The 27832-nt window shown below is 46.8% G+C and overlaps 1 protein-coding gene, 1 non-coding gene and 1 pseudogene across 3 annotated transcripts; all 3 read left to right on the forward strand.

The window, feature by feature from the left end:
* The first annotated feature begins 33 nt into the window (after window positions 1–33).
* SPMIP6 (sperm microtubule inner protein 6) lies at window positions 34–27791 on the forward strand. 2 transcript variants are annotated; one of them, XM_066254713.1, is made up of 7 exons: window positions 34–168; window positions 21015–21159; window positions 24248–24363; window positions 25310–25385; window positions 25641–25875; window positions 27120–27206; window positions 27659–27791. In XM_066254713.1, the coding sequence occupies exons 1-7, from the start codon at window positions 34–36 to the stop codon at window positions 27762–27764; spliced, it is 900 nt and encodes a 299-aa protein (XP_066110810.1). In that variant the 3' UTR covers window positions 27765–27791. The 2 variants fall into 2 exon arrangements, with proteins under 2 accessions (XP_066110810.1, XP_066110811.1); XM_066254714.1 differs by lacking the exons at window positions 34–168; window positions 21015–21159; window positions 24248–24363 and having other exon boundaries at window positions 25319–25385; window positions 25641–25716.
* TRNAS-GCU (transfer RNA serine (anticodon GCU)) lies at window positions 5360–5435 on the forward strand. The gene has a single exon. It is a non-coding gene; the product is annotated as a tRNA-Ser (tRNA).
* Window positions 9830–11295, forward strand: LOC136323681 (zinc finger protein 596 pseudogene; annotated as a pseudogene).
* Window positions 27792–27832: the final 41 nt, after the last annotated feature.

A 27832-nucleotide genomic window follows, 5' to 3' on the forward strand; every position in this document is an offset into this window, starting at 1 on the left:
TATAGCCCACTATAGCATTCCCTAGACCCTACTATGTTCCTGTTCTCCCGAAAAACCAAGACCCCCATCAGTACCTACAGCGACTCCTACAGGGCTCCTACCTCCATCAAGGAGGTCTATAAGGACCCAGCCCTTTGGGCCTGGGAAGCCAACAAGTTTGTGACCCGGGTAAGTATAGGTTTGGGGGGCAGGGGCAGGCCAGTGTGTATGGCCATGTATGTCTGGATGACTGGCAATGTGTGGTTGTCATTATGTGTGTAATTATTTGTAGCTTTGCATGTGTGTTTTTTCTTTTGCCTAGGTTTGTGGAATTTATAATATATAAAATAATACAAGATCCTGCCTTCATGGTGTCCTACTACACTGTGTAGGTGGAAAGAGTTAGATAATGGTCAAGAAATAGGACTTTTATAAATTATCCAAAATGCTCTAATGGAAATAAACAGGGTAATAGGAGTAGAAAGTAACCAGCGAGAGCTACTTGAATAGAAAGGTCATAGAAGACCTAGATGAGAGCCATGTAAAGAACTAAAAGAATAGGGTGCCAGGCAGAATGATCAGAAAGTGCAAAGGTCCTGAGGCTGCCTATGGAATAGGCCAGAAAATGCCCAATAGGCCTGTTTTTAATATACTTTTTTTTTTAAGATTTTATTTTTATTTATTCATTATAGAGAGGGCAGAGAGAGAGAGAGAGAAGGGGAGAGGAGCAGAAAGCATCAACTCCCATATGTGCCTTGACCAGGCAAGCTCAGGGTTTTGAACCGGCAACCTCAGCGTTTCCAGGTTGACACTTTATCCACTGCGCCACCACAGGTCAGGCATAGGCCTGTTTTTATGCATGTGTATCACAGTCTCCTTGTATCTGTTTGTACCTGAAGACAGGTGTTTCTGTGCAGCTTGCATAAAATGGAGAGATCTGAGTCTAATTGAGACTGCCTAAGAGAATCTATGTGTGTGTACCATCTAACAAACTGTGTTAGGAATCTACATGTGCCAGGCACAATGTAGATACAACAATGAAGGGCCAGGCCCTGCCTTTCAGGAGCTCAGCAAACAAATTGTAACAAAGTAATATTTCCCTATTTGGAACCAGCAAAAACATGGGCACTGGTACAAAAGCCAGAACAGTGAGGGCATTCCTGAGATTTGAAGGACAGGTCTACTGTGAGATCTAGGGGGAGGAGGCTTCCAGCATAAGAGTCATAAGAAAGGGCAGCCTAGGGGCAGGGACGACCCACCAGGAACTAAGTACCTCTGGAGCAGAGGCAGAGGCTAGCCATATGGTAAGAGGAGCCTGCAGACCACAGAAGGGGCTTAGGGTGTGTTGAGAAATGAAGAAATGATGCTCCAGATTTTTGAATCTGCGAGTATCATGATTAGATTGTGAGTTATGCCACTCTGGCTATAGTGGCTGGATATTGGAGGGGCTAGCGCTGAGGGTAGGAAGTCCAGTGAGATGGTAAAGGATGAGGGAGGAGGATATAGGTGGGAGATAAGGAGAGAATGTGGCAGTGAAAAGGGAAATTTGTTGGAAAAGAGACAATTTAAAAAAAAATTTTTTTTTTGGCCCTGGCCAGTTGCTCAGTGGATAGAGCGTTGGCCTGGCATATGGATATCCCAGGTTCAATTCCCAGTCAGGCCACACAAAAGAAGTGACCATCTACTTCTCTCCCCCTTCTCACCCTCTTCCCTTTCCATAGCCAGTGGCTCGATTGGTTCAAGCATTGGCCAGAGCACTGAGGATAGCTTGGTTGGTCTGAGCATCAGCCTCAGCTGCTAAAAATAGCTCGGTTGATTTACACATTGGCCCCAGATGGGGTTACCGGGTGGATCCTGGTCAGGGCATGTGCAGGAGTCTCTCTCTCTCACTATCTCCCCTCCTCTCACTTAAAAAAAAAGAAAAAGTGGCCTGGCCTGTGGTGGCACAGTGGATAAAGCATCAACCTGGAACACTGAGGTTGCTGGTTCAAAACCCTGGGCTTGCCTGGTCAAAGCACATAGGGGAGTTGATGCTTCCTGCTTCTCTCCCCCTTCTCTCTCACCTCTCTCTCTCTCCTTCCTCTCTAAAATGAATAAAGTCTTAATAAATAAATAAAAATATTTTTCAATTACTGTGGACATATCCTCCATATTGACTCTAAGTCCTAATTATAGGCAAAAATTTTTTAAATAATTTTTATAATTATAAAATAAATATATATATGCTCAATGCTGAAAAATGGGGATAACTCAAAGAGGCACAAGGGAAAAACACCTATAATCTCACTACCCAAAATAACCACTGTTAATTTATTATTATTTTTCTTTTAGAGAGAGAAAGCAGGACAGACAGGAATAGACAAACAGGAAGGGAGAGAGATAAGAAGCATCATTAAAATTTTTTTTTAAGATTTCATTTATTGATTATTGATTTTAGAGAGAAGAGAGAGAGAGAGAGAGGAATGATGGGTGGGTGGGGAGGACAGAAAGCATCATCTTGCTTCCCATATGTGCCTTGATCTGGCCAACCCAAGGTCTTGAACCGGCAACCTCAGCATTCCAGGTTGACACTTTATTCCCTGCGCCACCACAGGTCAGGCAAAAAGCATCAATTCTTTGTTGCTACAGCTTAATTATTCATTGATAGCTTTCTCATATGTGCCTTGACTGGGGGCTCTAGCTGAGCCAGTGACCCCTTGCCCAAGACAGTGACCTTTGGCTCAAGCCAGGAACCTTGGGCTTCAAGCCAGTGACAGTGGGGTCATATCTGTGATCCCACGCTCAAACCAGAGACCCTGCACACAAGCTAGTGAGCCTGCGCTCAAGCCGGCGACCTTGGAGTTTCGAACCTGGGCCCTCAGCATCCCAGGATGACATTCTATCCACTGTGCCACAGGCTATTATTTTTTTAAAGATATTTTTATTAATAGAATTTAGAGAAATGAGAGAAAGAAGAGAGAGACAAAGGCAGGGTGGAGAGGTGTGGGAAGCATCAACTTGTAGTAGTAGTTTCTTGTATGTGCCTTAACCAGGCAAGCCCAGGGTTTCGAACCAGCATTCCAGGTTGACACTTTATCCACTGTGCCACCGCAGGTCAGGCTATTATTATTATTTTAAATTTTATTGATTGATTTATTTTAGAGAGAGAGGAAAGGAGAGAGAGAGAAACATCAACTTATTATTCCATTAGTTTATGCACTCATTACCCTGACTAGGGAGGGGGTTAACACACAACCTTGGTGTATCAAGACAATACTCCAACTGAGCTACCCAGCCAGGGCTTAATTTATCATTATATACCCTTTTAGAAAGAAACTATTTTTATGAAAATTATATCATATTGTAAAATAATATTTTGAATCTTGCTTTTTTATATATATAACCATATATCAAGTTATTTTTTTTGTCAAAAATATTTTATAGTCCTCGCTATATAGTTCAGTTAGTTAGAGAATCATCCTGAAGTGCGGAGGTTGCTGAGTCAATTCCTGGTCAGGGCACACACAGGAACAGCTATATTTCTGTCTCTCTCTCCCATGCTCTCTCACTAAAACCAATAAATAAAATTTTAAAAATAAAATATTATATAATTTTAATGACTCTATAGTATTTTATTCTATGAATGTACCAAAATATATTTAAGAAATATTATTGGAAATTTATATTATTTATATAGTTTGCTAGTATAATAATTCTTGTATATATACTGCTCACAAAAATTAGGGGATAGCCTGACCAGGCAGTGGCACAGTGGATAGAGCATCAGACTGGGATGCAGAGGACCCGGGTTCGAGACCCCAAGGTCGCCAGCTTGAGTGCGGGCTCATCTGGTTTGAAAAAAAGCCCACTAGCTTGAACCCAAGGTCGCTGGCTCCAGCAAGGGGTTACTCGGTCTGCTGAAGACCCGCGGTCAAGGCACATATGAGAGAGCAATCAATGAATAACTAAAGTGTTGCAATGCGTAATTAAAAACTAATGATTGAGCCTGACCTGTGGTGGCGTAGTGGATAAAGCGTCGACCTGGAACACTGAGGTCGCCGGTTCAAAACCCTGCACTTGTCTGGTCAAGGCACATATGGGAGTTGATGCTTCCTGCTCCTCCTCCCTTTCTCTCTCTCTCTCTCTCTCTCTCTCTCTCTCCTCTCTAAAAAAATAAATAACTAAATAAAATACATCAGCTGAAAAACAAACAGTATGGTGGTTCCTCAAAAAATTAAATAAAAAAAAAAAAACAACTAATGATTGATGCTTCTCATCTCTCTCCGTTCCTGTCTGTCTGTCCCTGTCTATCCCTCTCTCTGACTCTCTCGCTGTCTCTGTAAAAAATAAATAAATAAAAATTTTAAAAAAATTAGGGGATATTTCAAAATGAATATGAAGCGATAAAAAAGGATTTGATTTTTTTTTTTAATCAGAGACAGAGATAGTCAGAGAGAGGGATAGATAGGGATAGACAGACAGGAACGGAGAGAGATGAGAAGCATAATAATAATAATAATAAATCAGTTTCTCATTGTAACACCTTAGTTGTTCATTGATTGCTTTCTCATATGTGCCTTGACCGGGGGCCTTCAGCAGACTGAGTAACCCCTTGCTCGAGCCAGTGACCTTGGGTCCAAGCTGGTGAGCTTTTGCTCAAACCAGATGAGCCCGCGCTTAACCTGGCAACCTCGGGATCTCGAACCTGGGTCCTTCCGCATCCCAGTCCGACGCTCTATCAACTGCACCACCACCTGGTCAGGCAAGATTTGATTTTTTTTTAATTAAGCAAGAACATCAGAAAAGCAAACAACAAGTCAAAGAAAGTTGTTTAATTTTGCAAATGAGATGCAAAACAAACTTATTTCATTGGTGAAAATGCACTATATAAAAGACCTGAAAGGCCCTGGCCGGTTGGCTCAGTGGTAGAGCGTCGGCCTGGCATGCAGGAGTCCCAGGTTCGATTCCCGGCCAGGGCACACAGAAGAAGTGCCCATCTGCTTCTCCACCCCTCCCCCTCTCCTTCCTCTCTATCTCTCTCTTCCCCTCCCGCAGCCAAGGCTCCATTGGAGCAAAGTTGGCCCGGGTGCTAAGGATGGCTCCATGGCCTCTACCTTAGGCGCTAGAATGGCCCTGGTTGCAACAGAGCAATGCCCCAGATGGGCAGAGCATCGCCCCCTGGTGGGCATGCCGGGTGGATCCCAGTCGGGCACATGCGGGAGTCTGACTGCCTCCCCATTTCCAACTTCAGAAAAATACAAAGAAAAAAAAAAAAGACCTGAAAGTACTGGATGGAGTACCTGCACATTCCCTGATCCCTTAATTTTTGTGAGCAGTGTATATATATCTTTGGATACATCAACTGTTTCCTAAGGATAAACTCCTAGACAAGAAATTGTTAGCCCTGGCCGGTTGGCTCAGTGGCAGAGCGTCAGCCTGCTATGCAGAAGTCCTGGGTTCGATTCCTGGCCAGGGCACACAGGAGAAGCGCCCATCTGCTTCTCCACCCCTCTCTCTATCCTTCCTCTCTGTCTCTCTCTTCCCCTCCTGCAGCCAAGACTCCATTGGAGCAAAGATGGCCTGGGCGCTGGGGATGGCTCCATGGCCTGTGCCTCAGGCACTAGAGTGGCTCTGGTCGCAACAGAGCGACGCCACAGATGGGCAGAGCATCGCCCCCTGGTGGGCGTGCCGAGTGGATCCCAGTCAGGCGCATGCGGGAGTCTGTCTGACTGCCTCCCCGTTTCCAGCTTCAGAAAAATACAAAAAGAAAAAAAAAAGAAAGAAATTGTTAGAAGAAAGGACAGGCACATTGGAGTATCTGCACATTCCCTGATCCCCTAATTTTTGTGAGCAGTGTATATATATCTTTGGATACATCAACTGTTTCCTAAGGATAAATTCCTAGACAAGAAATTGTTAGAAGAAAGGACAGGTACATTTTTAAAACTTTTGATATACACTTCAGCCCTGGCCAGTTGGCTCAGTGGTAGAGTGTCGGCCTGGTGTGTAGATGTCCTGGGTTCAATTCTCAGTCAGGGCACACAGGAGAAGTGACCATCTGCTTCTCCACCCCTCCTTCTCCCCCTTCTCTCTCTCTCTCTCTCTCTCTATTTCTCTCTCTCTCTTCTCCTACAGCCACAACTTGATTGGTTCTATTGGTTCGAGGGCATTGACCCCCAGTGCTGAGAATGGAACCTCCACCTCAGGTGCTAAAAATAGCACAGTTAGTTGCCAGCATGTCTCCAGATGGGCAGAGCACTGCCCCAGATAGGGGTTGTCGGGTGGATCCGGTTGAAGGGCATGCAGGAGTCTGTCTCTCTATCTCTTCTCCCCTCACTTAGAAAAAAAAAAAAGAATAAATAATAATTTTAAAAAAATAAAACTTTTGAAACACACTTCAAATTGATGTAATAAGGTTTGTAATAATTCACATGTTCCACAGCAAAATAGAGTGCCTGCCTGCCTTTCTACATTCAATAGAAGAAAATTTTAAGAAATAGATGAACATCTTGGTCATTGTAAGGATATAAAGAAGAGGAGAGGAATTAAGATGATTCCTAGGCACTGGCGGGTTGGCTCAGTGGATAAAGCATTGATGCAGTGTATGGACCTCCCGGGTTTGATTCCTGTTCAGGGCACACAAGAGAACCTACCATCTGCTTCTGTCTTCCTCCCTCTTCCCCCTTCTTCTCTCTCCCTCTCTCGCAGCCAGTGGCTCAATTGAGTTGGCCTTGGGTGGTGCTGATAGCTCGGTTGATTTGAACATCGCCTGGGGTTGCATGCGGCAGTCTATCTTGCTATCTCCCCTCCTCTCACTTAAAAAAAGAGAGAGAAAAAAATATATTTAAAAAAAAGAAAAGATGATTCCTGGGTTTTGGGCTCCAGCAATTGGAAGAATAGTAGTGCTACCAACTGAGGTTTGAAATCGCAGATCACAGAGAGAGATTTGGAGTTCATTTTGAGACATAAATATTTAAGAACTTTCAAGAAAGATATCTGGTGGATAGTTGGATATACTTAGCTCTGAAGCAAGGGAAAGAGTTTGGGCTACAGATGCAGATTTTTTATTTTTTGTATTTTTCTTAAGTGAGAAGCAGGGAGGCAGAGAGACAGACTCCCGCATGCGCCCCGATTGGGATCCAACTGGCAAGCCCATCAGGGGGCAATGCTCTGCCAGTCTGGGGCTTTGCTCTGTTGCAACCGGAGCCATTCTAGAGCCTGATGCAGAGCCATCCTCAGCACTCTGGGGCAGTTTTGCTCCAATAGAGCTTTGGCTGTGGGAGGGGAAGAGAGAGAAAGGAGAGGGGGAAGGGTGGAGAGGCAGATGGGTGCTTCTCCTGTGGGCCCTGTCCAGGAATTGAACCCAGGACTTCTACATGCCAGGCCAAGGCTCTACCGCTGAGCAAGCCAGCCAGGGCCCAGATGCAGATTTTTAAATCATCAATATTTGAGTGGTAGCTAAAGTCATAGGAGTGAATGGGATTGCCAAGGAAGAGGAAAAAAGTACCCAATGACAGACCTTCAGAGAATATCACTATTTAAGGGGTAGGTAAAGGAAAAAGAACCATAAAAGGAGATACTGTAGAGTAATAGGAGGAAAGTCAGAGAAACCGAAGTAGCATTGTTAGACAAAGATCATCATCAAATGTCCACACAACCAGGAATTTCTTGGATGTAGTAACCCTTAGTAACCTGGCCAGACAGCCTCAGTGAAAGCCAGATAGCAGCTGGATTAAGAATGAGGGAAAGGCCTGGCCTGACTGTGGTGGCGCAGTGGATAAAGCATCGACCTGGAATGCTGAGGTCGCCGGTTCAAAACCCTAGGCTTGCCTGGTCAAGGCACATATGGGAGTTGATGCTTCCTGCTCCTCCCTTCTCTCTCTCTCTCATTCTCTCTCTCTCTCTCTCCTGTCTAAAATGAATAAATAAAGTCTTTAAAAAAAAAAAAAGAATGAGGGAAAGGCCTGACCAGGCGGTGGAGCAGTGGATAGAGCGTCAGACTGGGATGCGGAAGACCCAGGTTCGAGACCCCGAGGTTGCCAGTTTGAGCGCGGGCTCATCTGGCTTGAGCAAAAAGCTCGCCAGCTTGGACCCAAGGTTGCTGGCTCTAGCAAGGGGTTATTCGGTCTGCTGAAGGCCCACGGTCAAGGCACATGTGAGAAAAGCAATCAATGAACAACTAAGGTATCGCAATGCGCAATGAAAAACTAATGATTGATGCTTCTCATCTCTCCATTCCTGTCTGTCTGTCCCTGTCTATCCCTCACTCTGACTCTCTCTCTGTCTCTGTGAAAAAATTTAAAAAATTTAAAAATTAAAAAAAAAATTTAAAAAGAATGAGGGAAAGTTGGCTTCTGGCTGTATGATGGTCTAGAAACTCTGAAAGGCCCTCCTGCTTCAAAACAGGTAGGTCCTGCATAAAAATTAGTTTTTATTTTTGTTTTGGACTCTCATGGAGATAAGTGGAAAGTATACTTAGAAGACAGGATTGCCTGAAGACAAATGCCAATATCAACACTACAGGCAGGAGTTTAAGCCTTAAGCTAGCTGAAAGATGGAGGCCTATACCTGTACATTTCAAACTGAACCAGAAAGTTCAGTGATCCCTGGCTCCTTGCCCATCAACATACACGCACACGATGAATCTTCTATGGTGAAAAATATCCTCAATTTATGCTTCCAGGTATCCTTCAGAGTAAGGGCAGTCAAATCTGAGCTCACAATGAGATATAAGGAAACAAATCACCATGTGACATCAGCAGAAACAACAGACTTAAACCTCCAAGGACTTCAAATATTGGAATTAACAGCTAAAGGACTGACCTGTGGTGTGCAGTGGATAAAGCATCCACCTGAAACTGAAGTTACTGGTTCAAAACCCCAGGCTTGCCTATGAAGGCACATATGGGAGTTGATGCTTGCTGCTCCTCCCACTTCTCTCTCTCTCTCTCTCTCTCTCTCTCTCTCTCTCTCCCCCCCCCTAAAATGAATAAATAAAAATCTTTAAAATTTTCTAAAACAAACAAACAGTTAAAGAATACAAAATAGCCTGACCAGGCGGTGGCGCAGTGGATAGAGCGTCGGACTGGGACGCAGAGGATCCAGGTTCAAAAGCCCAAAGTTGGTCCTGGCCGGTTGGCTCGGTGGTGGAGTGTCGGCCTGGCGTGCGGAAGTCCCAGGTTCGATTCCCGGCCAGGGCACACAGGAGAGGCGCCCGTCTGCTTCTCCACCCCTCCCCCTCTCCTTCCTCTCTGTCTCTCTCTTCCCCTCCTGCAGCCGAGGCTCCATTGGAGCAGGAGATGGTTCCAGCGCTGGGGATGGCTCTATGGCCTCTGCCCCAGGTGCTGGAGTAGCTCTGGTAGCGACAGGGCGACGCCGGGGATGGGCAGAGCGTCACCCCCTGGTGGGCGTGCCGGGTGGATCCCGGTCGGGCGCATGCGGGAGTCTGTCTGACTGCCTCCCCGTTTCCAGCTTCAGGGGAAAAAAAAAAAAGCCCAAAGTTGCCTGGCTTGAGCACAAGCTCATCGGGCTTGAGCACAGGGTTGCTGGCTTGAGTATGGGATCATAGATGTGACCCCATGGTTGCTGGCTTGAGCCCAAGGTCGCTGGCTTGAGCAAGGAATCACTTGCTCTGCTGTAGCCCCCGGGTCAAGGGACATATAAGAAAGCAATCAGATTTTGCTCCTAGAAGAAGGAACTAAACGGTTGGGACACTGGAAGGACAGGAACAGGCTGCTCTGTGGAACTGACCTCAGCATCCATCTGCCTTCACCGTCTCCTGCAGGGTTGCACTCTGATTTGCCTGCTTTGTGCTTAGACCATCTGTGAGTGAAAACCAAGAGAAACACACCTGGTAACTGAGATATCAGCCATGGAGACACTGGAGTCAGTGTCCTTCAAGGATATAGCTGTAGACTTCACCCAGGAAGAGTGGGCCCCGCTGGACGCATCCCAGAGGAAGCTATACAGAGATGTGATGCTGGAGAGTGTCGATCACCTGGTCTCTGTGGGCACAAGAAATTCCCTTAACAAAACAAGAGATGATACTCATGCAACAGGTATGCAAGCAGGGAATATTTTCCATGATGTTGATGCCGAAATCTCACCCTCCAGAGGGTCCTATCGAACTCACTGAACTGAGTGATGAATCTACTCATCAATGTGCCCTGACACAATGTTTCTTAACTGACGTGGGAAAGAAACCTGATGTCAACCAGCAGTGGGGAAGGTCACCTAGTGAAGAGTCCTCCCTCAGTACACACAATCAGACTCACACCAGAGACAAATCAAATGCATGTCATGTATGTGAAAAAGCCTTTAGCAACTTCTTTAACTTCGGCGACACAGGATGATTCACACTGGAGAGAAGCCATTTCAATGCCATCTTTGTGGGAGCGCCTTTGTTCAAAGCTGTGACCTTAGAAACCACAATCGAATGCACACCAAAGAGAAGCCGTAGCCCTGGCCGGTTGGCTCAGCGGTAGAGCGTCGGCCTAGCGTGCGGAGGACCCGGGTTCGATTCCCGGCCAGGGCACACAGGAGAAGCGCCCATTTGCTTCTCCACCCCTCCGCCGCGCTTTCCTCTCTGTCTCTCTCTTCCCCTCCCGCAGCCAAGGCTCCATTGGAGCAAAGATGGCCCGGGCGCTGGGCATGGCTCTGTGGCCTCTGCCTCAGGCGCTAGAGTGGCTCTGGTCGCAATATGGTGACACCCAGGATGGGCAGAGCATCGCCCCCTGGTGGGCAGAGCACCGCCCCTGGTGGGCGTGCCGGGTGGATCCCGGTCGGGCGCATGCGGGAGTCAGTCTGACTGTCTCTCCCTGTTTCCAGCTTCAGAAAAATGAAAAAAAAAAAAAAAAAAGAGAGAAGCCGTATAAGTGCCAGCAGTGTGGGAAAGCCTTCAGTCAAAGTTCTTACCTTAGACAACATGAGAGAACTCACACGGGAGAAAAGCCATATGAATGTCACATATGTAAGAAAGCTTTCAATCAAAGATCGTACCTTAGAAAACACCAGGTGATCCACACTGGGGAGAAACATTACAAATGCCACCAGTGTGGGAAAGCCTTCAGTCATACCTGTAACCTTAGTCATCACAAGAGAATCCACTTGGGAGTGAAACCACACATATGTCTCGTCTGTGGGAAGGCTTTCAATCAGGGTTCTGAACTTAGGCAGCATAACAGAACACACACAAGAGAGAAACCATATGAATGTCAGCAGTGTGGGAACACCTTCACTCAACACAGTAACCTTAGACGGCACGAGAGGATCCACACTAGAGAGCGGCCATATACCTGTCGGCTGTGTGGAAGAGACTTCACATCCTTTTGCCCTTAGAAGGGACGAGAAAACCCAACACTAGAAAGGAAATCATGCCCTGGCCGGTTGGCTCAGCGGTAGAGCGTCAGCCTAGCGTGCGGAGGACCCAGGTTCGATTCCCGGCCAGGGCACACAGGAGAAGCGCCCATTTGCTTCTCCACCCCTCCGCCGCACTTTCCTCTCTGTCTCTCTCTTCCCCTCCCGCAGCCAAGGCTCCATTGGAGCAAAGATGGCCCGGGCGCTGGGGATGGCTCTGTGGCCTCTGCCTCAGGCGCTAGAGTGGCTCTGGTCGCAACATGGCGACGCCCAGGATGGGCAGAGCATCGCCCCCTGGTGGGCAGAGCGTCGCCCCTGGTGGGCGTGCCGGGTGGATCCCGGTCGGGCGCATGCGGGAGTCTGTCTGACTGTCTCTCCCTGTTTCCAGCTTCAGAAAAATGAAAAAAAAAAAAAAAAAGAAAGGAAATCATGAAAGCCTTCAGAGACATTTGACCTGGAAGGACATGGCGTTACAGAGGACAAGACTGTGGAAGAAACATCAATCATAGCTTTAGCATTAGAAAGCACCAGCAGACACACGCACTGAAGAAACACTCTGCAAGCAATGTGATATATCTGTTTGTCGTCATACTCTGTAGTCCAGAAAGCATTTTATATATGAGGGTGGCCGTAGGGATGGTACCCAAATGCCAAAGCCTTCACTCCTGTTCTGCTCTCAGACAGAACTCACTGTAAATGTACTCATATAGATGGTGACAGCAACAACTCCAGACTGGGAAAGCAGTTGAAAAATAGTTGCAGAGAAGATAACCTGTAATGCTTCATTTATAATATATCCGTAATATGAACAAACTTCATATACGGGAAACCCTAAGTCCGTGATCACCCTTAAAATAATATTCAGCCCAGTACCAGGTTTTCTATGCTCCAGAATCTCAGAGAGAACTAACAGTAACATGGGGTCAGATGGAGACATGGCTGGAGGAAAACCAAGGACTTCTCACAAACCGTACCCCCCATTGGGGTCATTCAGTGTAAAATCATCAGAAACACTTTGCTCCTAAACAAGGCTGTGCTGTCTGTGAGGGCTCACACTGTACAAACAAACACACTCAGTGTCAGGAAGGCAAGTCCTTCAGGATCAAACTGCTTAGTCAACCTTAAGAGTCCCACCTTGAGGAGACAGCCATCTAAGAATCAAAGCAGAGACGATTTCAGTTTCATCTTCTATCAGAAAATACGAGTAGGCCCTGGCCGGTTGGCTCAGTGGTAGAGCGTCGGCCAGGCATGCAGAAGTCCCGGGTTCAATTCCCGGCCAGGGCACACAGAAGGGCGCCCATCTGCTTCTCCACCCCTCCCCCTCTCCTTCTTTTCTGTCTCTCTCTTCCCCTCCCGCAGCTAAGGCTCCATTGGAACAAAGATGGCCCGGGCGCTGAGGATGGCTCTGTGGCCTCTGCCTCAGGCACTAGAGTGGCTCTGGTCGCAACATAGCGACGCCCAGGATGGGCAGAGCATCGCCCCCTGGTGGGCAGAGCATCGCCCCTGGTGGGCGTGCCGGGTGGATCCTGGTTGGGTGCATGTGGGAGTCTGTCTGACTGTCTCTCCCCGTTTCCAGCTTCAGAAAAATACAAAAAAAAAAAAAAAAGAAAAGAAAATAGAGTGTGCGCGTGAAAAATTAGTAAATGAATCCTTTAACATAAAACTCTGCAAAGAATGGAGACTTTCAGAAATTACCTAATTATAATTTTGTGGCATAAATTGTATGAAAGTAAAGTGACCAGGCAAATTTAAAGTACAATTTTGCAAGAAATTAAATCTTGTAAATATAGCAATACTAGCTGATATTTGAATAATAAAATCTGTGCTAAAGCTGAAAAAAAAAAAAGCAATCAATGAACAACTAAGGATCTACAACAAAGAATTGATACTTCTCATCTCTCTCCCTTCCTGTCTGTCCCTATCTGTCCTTCTCTCTGACTCTGTCTCTGTCAAAAAACAAAAACAAAATAATTATGAATTTTTAAAAATAAAATGTGGCCCTGGCCGGTTGGCTCAGCGGTAGAGCATCAGCCTAGCGTGTGGAGGACCCGGGTTCGATTCCCGGCCAGGGCACATAGGAGAAGCGCCCATTTGCTTCTCCACCCCTCCGCCGCGCCTTCCTCTCTGTCTCTCTCTTCCCCTCCCGCAGCCAAGGCTCCATTGGAGCAAAGATGGCCCGGGCGCTGGGGATGGCTCTGTGGCCTCTGCCTCAGGCGCTAGAGTGGCTCTGGCCGCAACATGGCGACGCCCAGGATGGGCAGAGCATCGCCCCATGGTGGGCGTGCCAGGTGGATCCCGGTCGGGCGCATGCGGGAGTCTGTCTGACTGTCTCTCCCTGTTTCCAGCTTCAGAAAAATGCAAAAAAAAAAAATAAATAATAAAATAAAATAAAATAAAATGTGAGCCTGACCAGAGAGTGGCAGAGTGGATAGAGCACTAGCCTGGGATACTGAGAACCCAGATTTGAAACCCTGAGGTGGCCAGCTTGAGCATGGGCTCATTGGGCTTGAGAGCAGGCTCACCAGACTGAGCATGGGGTCGCTGGCTTGAGGCATGACCCCATGGTCACTGGCTTGAGCCAAACGGTCACTGGCTTGAAGCCCAAAGTCACTGGCTTGAGAAAGGGGTCACTGGCTCGGCTATAGCCTCCCAGTCAAGTCACATATAAGAAAGTATCAATGAACTACTAAAATGCCGCAACTATGAGTTGATATTTCTCATCTCTTTCCCTTTCTGTCTGTCCTTGTCTCTCTCTCTCTCTCTCTCTCTCTCTCTCTCTCTCTCTCTCAATTGCTAAATAAATAAATAGACAAATTATAAATAAATAAATAAAACAAAATGTGAGTGCTGGTCAGGTAGTTCAGTTGGTTATAATGTCCTCCTGACATGCAAATGTTGCATGTTCAATTCCCTGTCTGGGTACATATAAGAGTCAACCAATTAATGCATAAATAAGTGGAACAACAAGTTAATATTTCCTTCTTTCTCTCTGTCCTGTCTATATATATATATACAGTATATACATAAATCAATCAATAAAAAAAATTTTTTAAGAATCAACCGGTGAATGCATAAATAAGTGGAACAACAAATCAGTTTCTCCCTCCCTCTCTAAAATTAATAAAAAAAATTTTTAAATGTGAAATTATTAAAATAAGCAAATAGGTTGTATTTTTAAAATATCAGACAAATGTAAAAAAGAACTAAATAGAAGTCTTAGAAATGAAAATATGTGTTAAAACCAAATATTCATACTGGGATAGTAGATATGTTAACAGATTAGACACAATTTAAGAGTATCAGTGAAATGAAAATTAAATAAAAGAAATTTTCCAGAATGCAGCACAGAGATACAAAAAGATAAAAAAATATATATATATGAAAGAAACATTGAGCAATATGAAAGACATCTACTTGGAGTTCCACAAGGAAAGAGCAGAAAGACCGTACATTATCTGAAGAGGAAACAGCTATGAAATTTTCAGAACTACTGAAAGAAATGAATCCACAGCTACAGAATAAATAGAAGGAATTCCAACCCTGGCCAGTTGGCTCCTTGGTAGAGCATCAGCCTGCATGTGGATGTCCGGGTTCAATTCCTAGTCAGCACACACAGGAGAAACAACCATCTGCTTCTCCACCCCTCCACCTCCCCTTTCTCTCTTTCTCCCTCTCTTCCCCTCCTGCAGCCAAGGCTCCATTGGTTCAAGTGCATCTGACGGGGCACTGAGGATGGCTCCCTGGAGCCACCATCTGAGGCACTAAAAATAGTTCAGTTGCGAGCATGGCCCCAGATAAGCAGAGCATCAGCCCCAGATAGGGGTTGCCAGGTGGATCCCCATCAGGCGCATGCATGAGTCTGTCTTTCTATCTCCCCTCCTCTTGCTTGGAAAAAGAAGAAAATAAATAAATAAATAAATAAATAAATAAATAAATAAATAAATAAATAAAATTTACAGAGAAGATCAGAGGCTCAAGAAATAGCTAAAACGCACCTGAAGAGGGAGACTTCAGATATTAATATTTATTACCAAGCAATATAAATGCATAAAGCATAGTATTATTGTATAGATAGGCAAATTTATTAATGAAGTAAAATCAGAAATGGAGCCACACATATATGGAAACAATTAACAACAGAGATGATTGAAAGTCAAAGATATATCAGGCTTAGGGTGACATTACAAATCTGTGGGGGAAGTTAGATATTCAGTGGGACAATTGGTTATTCCTATAGATAAAATAAAATTTCCCTAACTCATACCAAACCCCAAAAGCAATTCCTGACAGGTTAAAGGTTTAAATATGGAAAGTAAAACTGTATAGCTTTTAGAAGAAAATATAAGACATTATCTCCATTATCTTGGAGTGTGTATGGATTTCTTTTTTTAAAATTTTTTATGGATTTTAGAGACAGAGGAAAGGAGAGAAAAAAAGTCAACTTGTTAACATTTTACTTATTTATGCATTTGTTCGTTGATTCTTATATGTGCCCTGAATGGAGACTGAACCCACAACCTTGATGTATTGGCTCAATGCTCTAATCAACTGGGCTACCTAGCCAGAGCTGGATGGATTTTTTTTAGTAAATTACAAAAGCACTACATAAGAGATTAATAAATTCAACTATGTTAAAATTAAGAACTTCTGCCTAAACAGGTGGTGGCACAGTGGATAGAGAGTTGACCTGGGACCCAGGCTTGAAACTCCAAGGTTGCCGGCCTGCACATGGGCTCATCTGGCTTGAGTGCAGCAGGCTCACTGGCTTGAGCGTGGGATTATAGACATGACCCCATGGTCATTGGCTTGAGCCCAGAGTCTCTGACTCAAGCCCAAGGTCGCTGGCTTGAGCAAGGGGTCACTAGATCAGCTAGAAGCCCCACCCCCAACCCCATCAAGGCATAAATGAGGAAGCAATCAATTAACAGCTAAAGTGCTGCAACTACAAGTTGATGCTTCTCATCTCTCTCCCTACCTTTCTGCCCGTCTGTCTCTCACTAAAAAAAAAAAAAAAAAAAAAAAAAAGAAGCCAGTGGTGCCGCAATGGATAAAGCATCAACCTAGAACTCTGAGGTCACTGGTTCAAAACCCAGGGCTTGCCTGGGCAAGGCACATATGGGAGTTGATGCTTCCTCCTCCCTCTCCCTCTCTTTCTTTCTCTCTCTCTCTCTCTCTCTCGCCCCCTCTCTCTTCTCTAATGAATAAATAAAGTCTTTAAAAAAACAAAAAGAGGCCCTGGCCGGTTGGCTCAGTGGTAGAACATCGGCCTGGCGTGCGGGAGTCCCGGTTCGATTCCCAGCCAGGGCACACAGGAGAGGCGCCCATCTGCTTCTCCACCCCTCCCCCTCTCCTTCCTCTCTGTTTCTCTCTTCCCCTCTCGCAGCCAAGGCTCCATTGGAGCAGCGTTTGCCTGGGCGCTGAGGATGGCTCTGTGGCCTCTGCCTCAGGCGCTAGAATGGCTCTGATTGAGGCAGAGCGACGCCCCAAGATGGGCGGAGCATCGCCCCCTGGTGGGCATGCCAGGTAGATCCCAGACGGGTGCATGTGGGAGTCTGACTGCCTCCCTGTTTCCAACTTCAGAGAAATACAAAAAAAAAAGCACTTCTGTTCATCAAAAGATACCACGGAGAAAGTGAAGATACACTGAGAAGATATTTGTAACATGTGACTGGCAGAGTTGCATATAAAATATATATATATAAACTATAATTCTCTGGGTTAAAATTAAACACTTTTTTTACTCCTTCCTAAAACTCTCCAAAACTACAGTAAATGGATATATTTAAGACATAATCTCGGCCCTGGCCGGTTGGCTCAGTGGTAGAGCGTTGGACTGGCGTGAAGAAGTCCCGGGTTCGATTCCCGGCCAGGGCACACAGGAGAAGCACCCATCTGCTTTTCCACCCCTCCCCCTCTCTTTCCTCTCTGTCTCTCTCTTCCCCTCCTGCGGCCGAGGCTCCATTGGAGCAAAGATGGCCAGGGCGCTGGGGATGGCTCCTTGGCCTCTGCCCCAGGCGCTAGAGTGACTCTGGTCGCGGCAGAGCAATGCCCCTGAGGGGCAGAGCATCGCCCCTGGTGGGTGTGCCAGGTGGATCCCGGTCGGCGCATACAGGAGTCTGTCTGACTGTCCCTCCCCGTTTCTAGCTTCAGAAAAAAAAAAAAAAGACATAATCTCCACAAGAATAATGAGAAAAAGACATGGCAACAGAATTTTGGAAGCTTGAAAGTATGATAGATAAGTAGTAACTGATTTAGACCTGAGAAAGCTGAATCCAAAGCCAGAAGTGGGAAATATAAGACATAATCCAATGTAAAAGTATAGAATTTTCACAAGCCTCAGGAATTAATAATACTAAGATTCTCTGGAACTGAAGATGGAACAGGACCTAGGCTAAAATAATGATGATTTGAAAGCTGTTTAAGTAGTTAAACCCATTAATCACCTCTTCTATTCCATGCCATAGGTTAACAACCAACCCCATCACTGTAAAAGTAAGAAGGCTTATTTTTTGTGAGGATCTCAGAACTGGGGATTCCAAGCCCAGTTTTGAGGGCAAGGTACCATGTTGAAATCAGGTGAACCTCTATATACTGAATGCTAAAACCAGCAGCATTCATTTTATCCAATAGTTCTTAGAAAACTGGCGGCTAGGCCACTACCTTCAAGTCATAGATTGAAAGAGTCTCTTGTGAACGATCTGATCAGCCCAAGAAGAAAAAGACCTACAGATACAGAGTTTGCAAAACAAATAATAATCTAGCCGGATCATCCTACAATGATGCTTATGATTGACATAGCCCACACACAGCTCAGAGCCTCCAATAAGTGCTTTTTTTTTTTTTTTACAAGGACAGAGAGAGAGAGTCAGAGAGAGGGATAGACAGGGACAGACAGGAACAGAGAGAGATGAGAAGCATCAATCATCAGTTTTTCGTTGCGACACCTTAGTTGTTCATTGATTGCTTTCTCATATGTGCCTTGACTGCGGGCCTTCAGCAGACCGAGTAACCCCTTGCCCGAGCCAGTGACCTTGAGTCCAAGCTGGTAAGCTTTTTGCTCAAGCCAGATGAGCCCGCGCTCAAGCTGGCGACCTCGGGGTCTCGAACCTGGGTCCTTCCACATCCCAGTCCGACGCTCTATCCACTGTGCCACCGCCTGGTCAGGCTTCCAATAAGCTTTTTAAAAGATTTTATTGATTGATTATTTTTAAGATAAGAGAGAGAGAGAGAGAGAGAGAGAGAGAGAGAGAGAGAGAGAGGAAGGGGGAAGGGAAGAGTGGGAAGCATCAACTTGTAGTTGGTTCCCATATGTGCAAGCCCAGAAATTCAAACTGACGACTTCAGCGTTCCAGGTCAACGCTTTATCCACTGCACCACCACAGGTGAGGCCAATAAGCTTTTTTAGTCTCTTCTAAACATGAGCAAAAAAATCAAAGATCATAGACATCTGAGGAAAGCATTGAATGGAAAAATTGATGATCTCTGTAAGTTCTTCTAAATGACTATCTTCGTATCTCTCTGTGTATGTATGTGTGTCTGAGTGTGTATATAGAGATGTACACCTGTAAGTGTATCTATGAGTGTATCTGGGTACATATATCTATGTGTGTGTGTGGATGTGTGTGTATGAGTGCGTGTAAAGTTGGGGGAGTGGAGGTGACAAGTCATGGGGCCCCTTTACCCACATATAGTATGACTGTGCAGGGATCTGCTCACAAAACAAAACCTCGGCTGTGCACAGAGGTTCCAAAAAGCCCCTTAGATGAGGGGTCTTCAGGGTGGTAGGAGTACAGCTAGTGCTCGACTTACGACCGTGATTGGTTCTGACAGACTGGTCATAACACTATTTGGTCGTAAGTTGATTAGGCTATATGTACAGTACTGTGAAATGATGTTATAAAAATCTTTAAGTCATATTTTATCATAATTTTCTTTCATTATTGTTATATATTATAATTTTTTGTTCATTTTATGCCATTTGTATCATCTCTACACCATTTTGTTTCTTATTTTTACATTCGTCAGGTTTAAGTAAAACACTGCATTACCAGTACAATTGGTTTAATATTTGCAAAAATTACAAAATACAGGTGAATACAAAAATACAAAATACAGGTGTAAAAAATACCATAGGAAACATTTTCCCAATTGTAAAACATATCAAAATATATAAACATGTACGAAACATTTTATTGGACAGCACTGTCGTACGCCCAGCTGGGCAACGCTTGCACTGCCAGACGCGGAGCAGTCGTGCCTAGTGATTGTGGTCGCAAAGTTGAATGGTCATAAGTTGCATAGGTTGTAAGTCAATCAATACCTGTACTAGGAGCAGCAAGATCTCATCCCTAGTCGAGAGAACTCTCTCCTTTTTAGATCATAAGGGGGAAATATGGGTGGCAGTGTCACCATCCTAGCACCTTGCTGCCCACTATGAGGAAGTCCTTTCTTGTGTCTGACTTTGCTGTGTGTTCCATCCCTGTGACCTAACTGCTTTTTCATACCAGTTGGGCCCATAAAAACCTATAGGCCCCACAACTAATGTGGCATTCTGCCCTCAGCTGAGGACAAGGGGGCCCCAAAGGGAGGCCTTGATCTGAGATTCCACAGATCTAGTCCAACAAGGGGCGATGGGATAAGATGAGGGAAACTCCAAGAAGCAGAGGGGCCCAAGGCCTGAACCAAGGTCAGGGTAGGATGAGGAACAGAGCAAAGTGAGTGTCAGGGTAAAAAAAAAAATAATGATATTAAGATTAGAACCACAGGCTGACCAGGCGGTGGCGCAGTGGGTAGAGCATCGGACTGGGATGCGGAAGGACCCAGGTTCGAGACCCCGAGGTCTCCAGCTTGAGCGTGGGCTCGTCTGGTTTGAGCAAAAAGCTCACCAGCTTGAACCCAAGGTCGCTGGCTCGAGCAATGGGTTGCTCGGTCTGCTGAAGGCCCACGGTTAAGGCACATATGAGAAAGCAATCAATGAACAACTAAGGTGTCGCAACAAAAAAACTAATAATTGATGCTTCTCATCTCTCTGTTCCTGTCTGTCTGTCCCTATCTATCCCTCTCTCTGACTCTCTCTCTGTCTCTGTAAAAATAAAGAAATTTAAAAAAAAAAAAAAAAAGATTAGAACCACAGCAGAATCAGGGTCAGGTCAGAAACAGGGAATTAGATTTTAAGTAGGGACCTCTCCAGTTCCATTCTCCTTCAAGGTGTCAGATTCCAAGAAAGCCCTCCCTGTCCAAAACACCTGTTTAAGGTAGCCAGGTCCCGGGGCAGCCAGCCTCTCCTGAGGTTCCAGGTTACACGAGAGCCTGTTGGGTCTGTTGTGGATGATCCAGACCCTGCTCCCAGGCAGTGTACAGTCTGAAAGAATGAAGACAGGAGCTCCCAACTCTGCCTTTGAAGAGCTTCCAGTTAATAAAAGGACAGCAATGAAAACACCAGAAAACCACTCTGACTGAAAGCAAATGCTTGGCTCTAAGCCCTAGCCTTGGATGGAAAGAAAGAAGTAAAGGGTAATTCAAATAAGAGAACTATGTAGAGGGGACCAAGGCTGGCATTGAAATCCCTCTGGCATAGGAGGGGGAATTGGGAGACCCACCAGGGCTGACCTTCTCAATAGAGGCTGAATAGAAGTCCAAAAGGACCCCATAGTTGGCGTCTCTGTGCACCTAGCCATTTCCTCCCTTCTTCCCTTGCACAGGGCCTGACTCAGACCACGCGGCACCATGCGGAACCTGAAGCCCTGCAGAAGATGGTCAAATGTGCTGTGCAGGACTACCGCTATAATAGTCCCATACCAGGCCACCCTTACTTGCCTGAGAAATACTGGCTCTCTCAAGAGGAAGGTAGGGTCTTACCCCTCACTCAACTCTGATCCCACTCAGTGACCCCAACAATGACTGTTCACCTAAACCCAACTTGGGTCCTGCCCCCCATTATATATGTCTTATCCCCACCCATGACCAGGGCTTCTTCTCTAATCACCCCCACTCCACCTTGATCCCCAAACCACTTGACCTGACACTGACCCCAGAAGAGATTCAGGTCCTGCCTTTTGGGAGCTCCTTGTCTGTGCCAAAGAACTGGAAGAGGCCTGGGTCTTATTCAGAGAGAGAAAGAGAGAGAGAGAGAGAGCGCATTATCCTCCTCCAAACAAATCCAAGTGCCATCTCCTCCCATCTTCTTAGTGACCCTATTCAATCAAGTTCCTCATTTCTCTGCATCCTTCTGCCCTACCACACCTCTTTGTTGTTCATCTGGAAGCCTTTTCCAATCTCTTCCTGCTAAAAATTCTCTCTTCCTTCTCCCCTACATAACCAACATTCTTGGAAACAGTCTGTACTTGCTGTTTCTATCTACTTCCTCACTCCTTACAACTTAAGAGAAATTATCTTTCTCATTTGATTAAGTGTTAATGACCTGTCATTCTGTACATTCCAAAAGAGCAGAGTCTTTGTGTGTGTGTGTGTGTTTCTAAAGTTGGAAACAGGGAGGCAGTCGGACAGACTCCTGCATGCGCCTGACTGGGATCCACCCGGCATGCCCACCAGGGGGCGATGCTCTGCCCATCTGGGGTGTTGCTCTGTTGCAACCAGAGCCATTCTAGCACCTGAGGCAGAGGCCATGGAGCCATCCTCAGCACCCAGGCCAACTTTGCTCCAATGGAGCCTTGGCTGTGGGAGGGGAAGAGAGAGACAGAGAGGAAGGCGAGGGGGAGGGGTGGAGTAGCAGATGGGCACTTCTCCTGTGTGCCCTGGCCGGGAATCGAACTTGGGACTCCTGCACGCCAGGCCAACGCTCTACCACTGAGCCAACCGGCCAGGGTCAAGAGCAGTTTTATTCTCAGCTGTGGCCCCTCCATCTAGAATAGCACCATGCTCTATAAGTATTTGTTGAATGAATTGATGACAAATCTTCACTCAGTTGAAATTGGGGTCTGCATCTTCTACACTCAAACATTAAAACTGTGGTTCTAAGTACTACATCCATGAGACTCTACAATCTTTACCTTATGAGACCTACCCTACGCATTTCAGTCTCTGATCACTCTCTACTTCTTGAAAATCCTTACTTCCCCAGCTTCTCTCTCTTTTTATTTTACTTATTAATTTTAGGGGGGGAAAGAAAGAGAGAGAGAGAGAGAGAGAGAGAGAGAGAGAAAGGGGGGAAGAGCAAGAAGCATCAACTTCTATATGTGCCTTGACCAGGCAAGCCCGGGTTTCAAACCAGCAACCTCAGTGTTCCAAGTCCATGCTTTATCCACTGCACCACCACAGGTCAGGCCCCAGTTTCTCTGATGCCTCAATTTCCTGGGTGTCTTGTCCACTTACTCTGAAAACATGGTGTTTCTTTTTAATCCAGTCCTCTTCTCACCTTACTCCTCCCCTGAGACCATTTTATCTAACCCATGTCTTTAATTACTTTAATTAAAGCTACTTTTTAAATGTAAAATAAACTTAATTAAAATTTATTTTAAATACAACTCCAAGTCTTTATTTCTAGCATTGAACTCTCATCAGATTTTCATTCTCCATCTGACTATGGTCATCTTTACCTGAATGTCCCAAACACCCCAAACTTAGTATGTCCAACTCACTAACCCAGAACTCCAAATACCAATACCATGCCCCATGAACACCTGCTCTTCCTCTATGGCTCCTAAACCCCCTTTCATGATGTCTCTTACATGTGTTCTTTCAGACTATTAGGAGATGGGTCACAGAGGGCCTTACTGGATAGACTTAGGTGATTGGGTAGACGGGGCTTTGGAGGGTTTTGAGTAGGAAACTGTCTTGGTTAGATTTTCACCTGTGAATAAGTGCCAGAGCTTCTATGCAGAGATTGGATTGTAAGATTTCAAATATGAAGCAGGGAGACCAGTAAGCTAATAAAATAATAGTTCTAAGTTCTAAGCTTCTAAGTGTTCTACCTATATTAATTCATTTCAATCTCATAACAGCCCTATGAAGTAGATTTTACTGTTACCCCATTTTAAAATAAAGGCAATAACCCTGGCCAGTTGGCTCAGCAGTAGAGTGTCGGCTGTCGTGTGGAAGTCCCTGGTTCAATATCCAGTCAAGGCATAGAGGAGAAGCACCTATCTGCTTCTCCACCCTTCCCCCTTTTCTTCCTCTCTGTTTCTCTCTTCCCCTCTCACAGCCAAGGTTCCATGGAGCAAAGTTGGCCTGGGTGCTGAGGATGGCTCCATGGCCTCTGCCTCAGGAGCTAGAATGGCTCTGGCCACAACAGAGCAATGCCCCAGATGGGCAGAGCATTGCCCCCTGGTGGGCAGCCAGGTAGATCCAGGTCAGGTGCATGTGGGAGTCTGTCTGACTGCCTCCTCACTTCTAACTTTGGAAAAATACAAAAATAAATAAATAAAATAGAGGAAATAGACACCATGAAATGAACTCAGTCAAGGTCACACATGGCTAATATCTGGCAGAGCTGAAATCTGAAGCCAATCAGCCTGCCTGCAGAGTTCATTCTATTGATCATGATATTATATTGTCTCCCAGTTAAGGCACTGCAGAGATACAGGGGAGATCATAGGAGAACAGAAGAGGGGATAGTTCAAGCGACTTTAAGGAGGCAGAATAAGCAAACTTTGGAGACTGATGGAAGATAAGACAGAGGGAAGAATTGGGAGAAGGCCCAGTTCCCAGGTTGGCTCATTCAGAGAGGCTGGTGCCAGGATGAAAAGTGATCAGCTCAAAGAATCCAGACCCTATGCAGAAGCAAGCCTTAGGTGGAAAATGGGCGGCCTCTCAGGGTCTAAGACAAGTATGAGGCCAAGCTGGCTTTGACTGGCCTGAGGGAAATCAATGAGAGCCCAGTTTTGTGCTGAGGATCAGAGGAGAAACATTTAGGGAGTGTCAGATCCTAGGATAAAGTAAGGAGTAACTGTCTTATGTCTCCACCCCTATAATCAAGCACACAAATGCAACCCAAACTACTTGTGCAGTGACCGGTATAACACATGGAGAATAAGACCTGACTACTGTACCAGCTGGAACAAGTATACCACATGCCTTCCCCAACTGCCTAAGGTATCTACTATGGGTCTGGGACACACACACACATCCACTTCCTAAACCACAATGACTTATATGTCACCATTAATTACTCATCTCTTCCCTATCAACAATGCTCCAGGGCTCTTTCCCTATAAACTCAGGGTTTGTATTTTCCAGGAGACAAGAGAACCCAGAAGTGGAGCTGTGCTAGGTCCCTGGGCCCCAATCTCTGGCATGATATATGAGGACATGGCTAGTGCACGCTCCTTGACATGCTACTTTCCTGACCCTTGCCACTTGGCTCCTTCCCACATGTCTGGCCAAGGAGTCAGTTATAGTCTGAGTCTACCCCCTCCACTTTCCCCTCCTTTGTGATGTGAGTGAGGACAAAAAAGAGGGAGAATAAAGCCACTCAGGCAGTGCAGATAAAAATAGGGGAGTCTTCCAAGGAGACAGAAAGGAGTTCCCCAGCAGCCCCAGGACTGAGGAAAGAGGTAACATGAGAGGCTCTGAGGCCAGAGTAGGGGCACTCAACTGTATAGGCTGATGGTTGACCTCAGGTTGACTGAACACTTTTGAATCAAAACTTCCTCAAGAATCAGAACTTTTCACAAGCTCCCCAGGTGATTCTGATGGGCCAGCAATATTGAAGACACCCTGTTAGACACTGAGACAGCTAGACAGTCAGCTAGATAAAGAGGGGTAAAATCAAAGGCAACCGCTGAGGCAGGGTTGTAAGAGGCTCAGGTCCCAACGGGTCCAACTACAGTTTCATCCCCTCCCTCAACCCTTCTCCACATAGGCAGAGCAAAGGCATTGCACAGAGACAACTCCAAACACTGATCCTGGGAAAGAGGGGAGCATCTGGAGGGTGGGATGAGGCACAAGCCTGGGACTGGTCGTGGGGTGCTGGGAGGGAGAACCTTCAAAATGGGTCCTTTTGGGTCAGAGCTTGAGGTAACGTGTGTACCATTTCCAGGAGGCCGGGATGGAGACAGTAGTTCGAGGAATGCCCTTAGAGTACCCGCCTAAGCCCGAGCGACTCAATGCCTATGGTAAGGGGTGGAGGGATGGTGGAGGGCAACGGGTAAGGTGGCCAGAGAAAGAGTGGAATGGGGACCTGTGAGATGAGGTGGAAAACGAGGGCCCTGGAGGGTGTAAACCTCCAGCTGGTGTAACCCTGCGGGATGGTGTAACCCTGTCTCTATCTGTCCCTGTTTTTGTCTCCATCTCTCCCTGTCTCTGACCCTGTCTCCTCCCATTCTTGTGACTCTGTCTGGGTCTCCCGGGCTGGGCACCTGCGGGCCCAGAGCGCGAGGTGGTGGCGAACATGCTGAATTCGCTGTCACGGAACAAGACTCTGCCGCAGATCACGCCCCGATGCGGGTGCGTGGACCCGCTGCCACCCCGCCTGCCCTTCCGGGGTTATGAAAGCGCTTGCTCCGGCCGACACTACTGTCTGCGCGGGATGGACTACTGCGCCACCGGGACACCCTGCATCGAAAGCCGCCTGCGGCCTTTGTGCCCAGTGCAGCCGACTGTAAGGTTCGCAGGGTCCCGCCCCCAAACAAGCCAAATCCTCAGAGTCCAGCCCTATGCCGGCTGCAAGCATTCCATCCCGCGCCACTTCCAGCCTTGACCTGCCTCTCCATCACTCCCCGCCCCGCCTCCAACCCTCTCTGCTGCATTACTGAGCACCGCCCCGTCCCGCTCTGAGGCTCCAGGGTCTGAGCCGACCGCTGAAGCGGAAGAGCCTGCACGAAGATTCTCCCAAGTTTCCGATCCTGTCCCTCTGAAATTGTGCTCAAGGTCAGCCTGGCTCCTGTATCGTTCTGGACGCCCCGCCAGAGCGTTTTGTTAAGAAACCCAGCACACCAGTCGCACCCCTTTCCCACGTCCACCGTCCCCACTCCGTATCTAAACACCCGGCCCTGGGGACGTGTTCTCAAAAGTGTCCTCTGTTCCTGGGCCTCGGGTGACCGTCAGTAATGGGCAGGGTTATTGCCGAATCCTCAGTGAGCAAGGAAATGGTGACTGGATTACCAGAAGGGCCCTGGCCGCCTCGAAGCCCCCCACCACGTCCAGAGGTAGACAGTCTTGCCAGTTACTGACGAGAAAATTGAGGCCCGATCTCTGAGCCGCAGCCCAGACTATATATAGCGCAGCCTTGTCTCTGCACCGGGCAGCAGACAAGGCCAGACAAGGTGGGCTGAACCTGGGAAAACTCCAATGTCTATGTCAATCTAAAAAGTTGTGCAGGGGTGCTCCTGAACCTTGTCCCTAACCTCATGGTGATACCCTCCTCCCTCCATAGGCAGAGAGAGACTGTCACCACTCCATATCCAAACACGGGTTGGGAATGCCAGATTTCTTGTGTAAGACTAGGTCTTGTCTCTTAGGGTATGGGGGATGCGGGAGGGTAGTCCCTGAACCTCAGAAACGTTGCCCCGTCAATATGTGGAGTAATTGCGGTCCCATGACGAGAATCCGGGGACTCGCAGGTTATCAACAACTGGATCCTGACCTTCCCCAGAATCCAGCGTGTTCCGCGGCCCAGCCTGGGCGGCAGAAACGAGGCCTTATAGGGAGGGGACTTACAGAAGTCTTCCCAGAAGCGTGGATGGTGTCTTGAAGGGCCAGGAGGCCTGACGGGAGGAGGATCTTTGAGCCGTAGGACTAACACCTGAGGCATCGCTCAGAGTCCTGCTATGGGTTGGGGCGGGGGAGGGGGGGTGGATTGGGGAAAATCAAAAGGCCGACCCCTCCCTGCCCACTGCTTTCTCCTCCAGGAGTGTATCACCCCACGAGCACCGACCCGGAATGCAATGTGCTGTTATAACTCCCCCGCCGTCATACTACCCATGTCAGAACCTTAGGTAAGTCTGGCACATACAGGCAAATGCATATGCACACTGGAGGCTGTTCCCATGGCGAGGCGAGGAAACCCGGGAGGGGGGCATTAGTTGGGGTAAAAACCGTCTGCTGCGATGCACTGACAGGACGGTGCCACCAGGGGGCGCCATTGCCGGGAGAGGTCAAACCTGCCAAGGAAATGGAGGACCCCATGAGGGCTTGGAGGCCAGCATTGAGGGGATACAGGTTGGCAATGGGGCTTAGAGTCAAGAGATCTACAGGTTAAGTTCAGGGCTTGAAGCAGAGAGTAAGAGGTCAATGTTAAGGGGTGGGTATTGAAATTAAAAACAGAACCTGAGGTCAGTGTTGGAACCTAGGGTCGTTATTAGGGGCAAAATGTTGGGATAAGGTTAGCACTGAGAACTGAAGTCAGACAAATAAGGGTCCAAAAGGCCTGGCCCATCTCTCCCCACAGGTGGGACACAAGTCACTTTAAGAAGACTGGTGGCCCCCAGAGAAACAGCTATGTCGTCCACCCTGAGTTTGTGTCTGAGACCTACCCTGACTATGGCAGCTGGTAGAGCAGGACCACACCAAGGGGGCTGAGCAATAAATAAACTTTTCACCCCATAGGCTGCGTTTTGCGTCC

Source organism: Saccopteryx bilineata, chromosome 2 (genome assembly GCF_036850765.1).
Source record: "Saccopteryx bilineata isolate mSacBil1 chromosome 2, mSacBil1_pri_phased_curated, whole genome shotgun sequence".
NCBI classification, from domain to species: Eukaryota; Metazoa; Chordata; class Mammalia; order Chiroptera; family Emballonuridae; genus Saccopteryx; species Saccopteryx bilineata.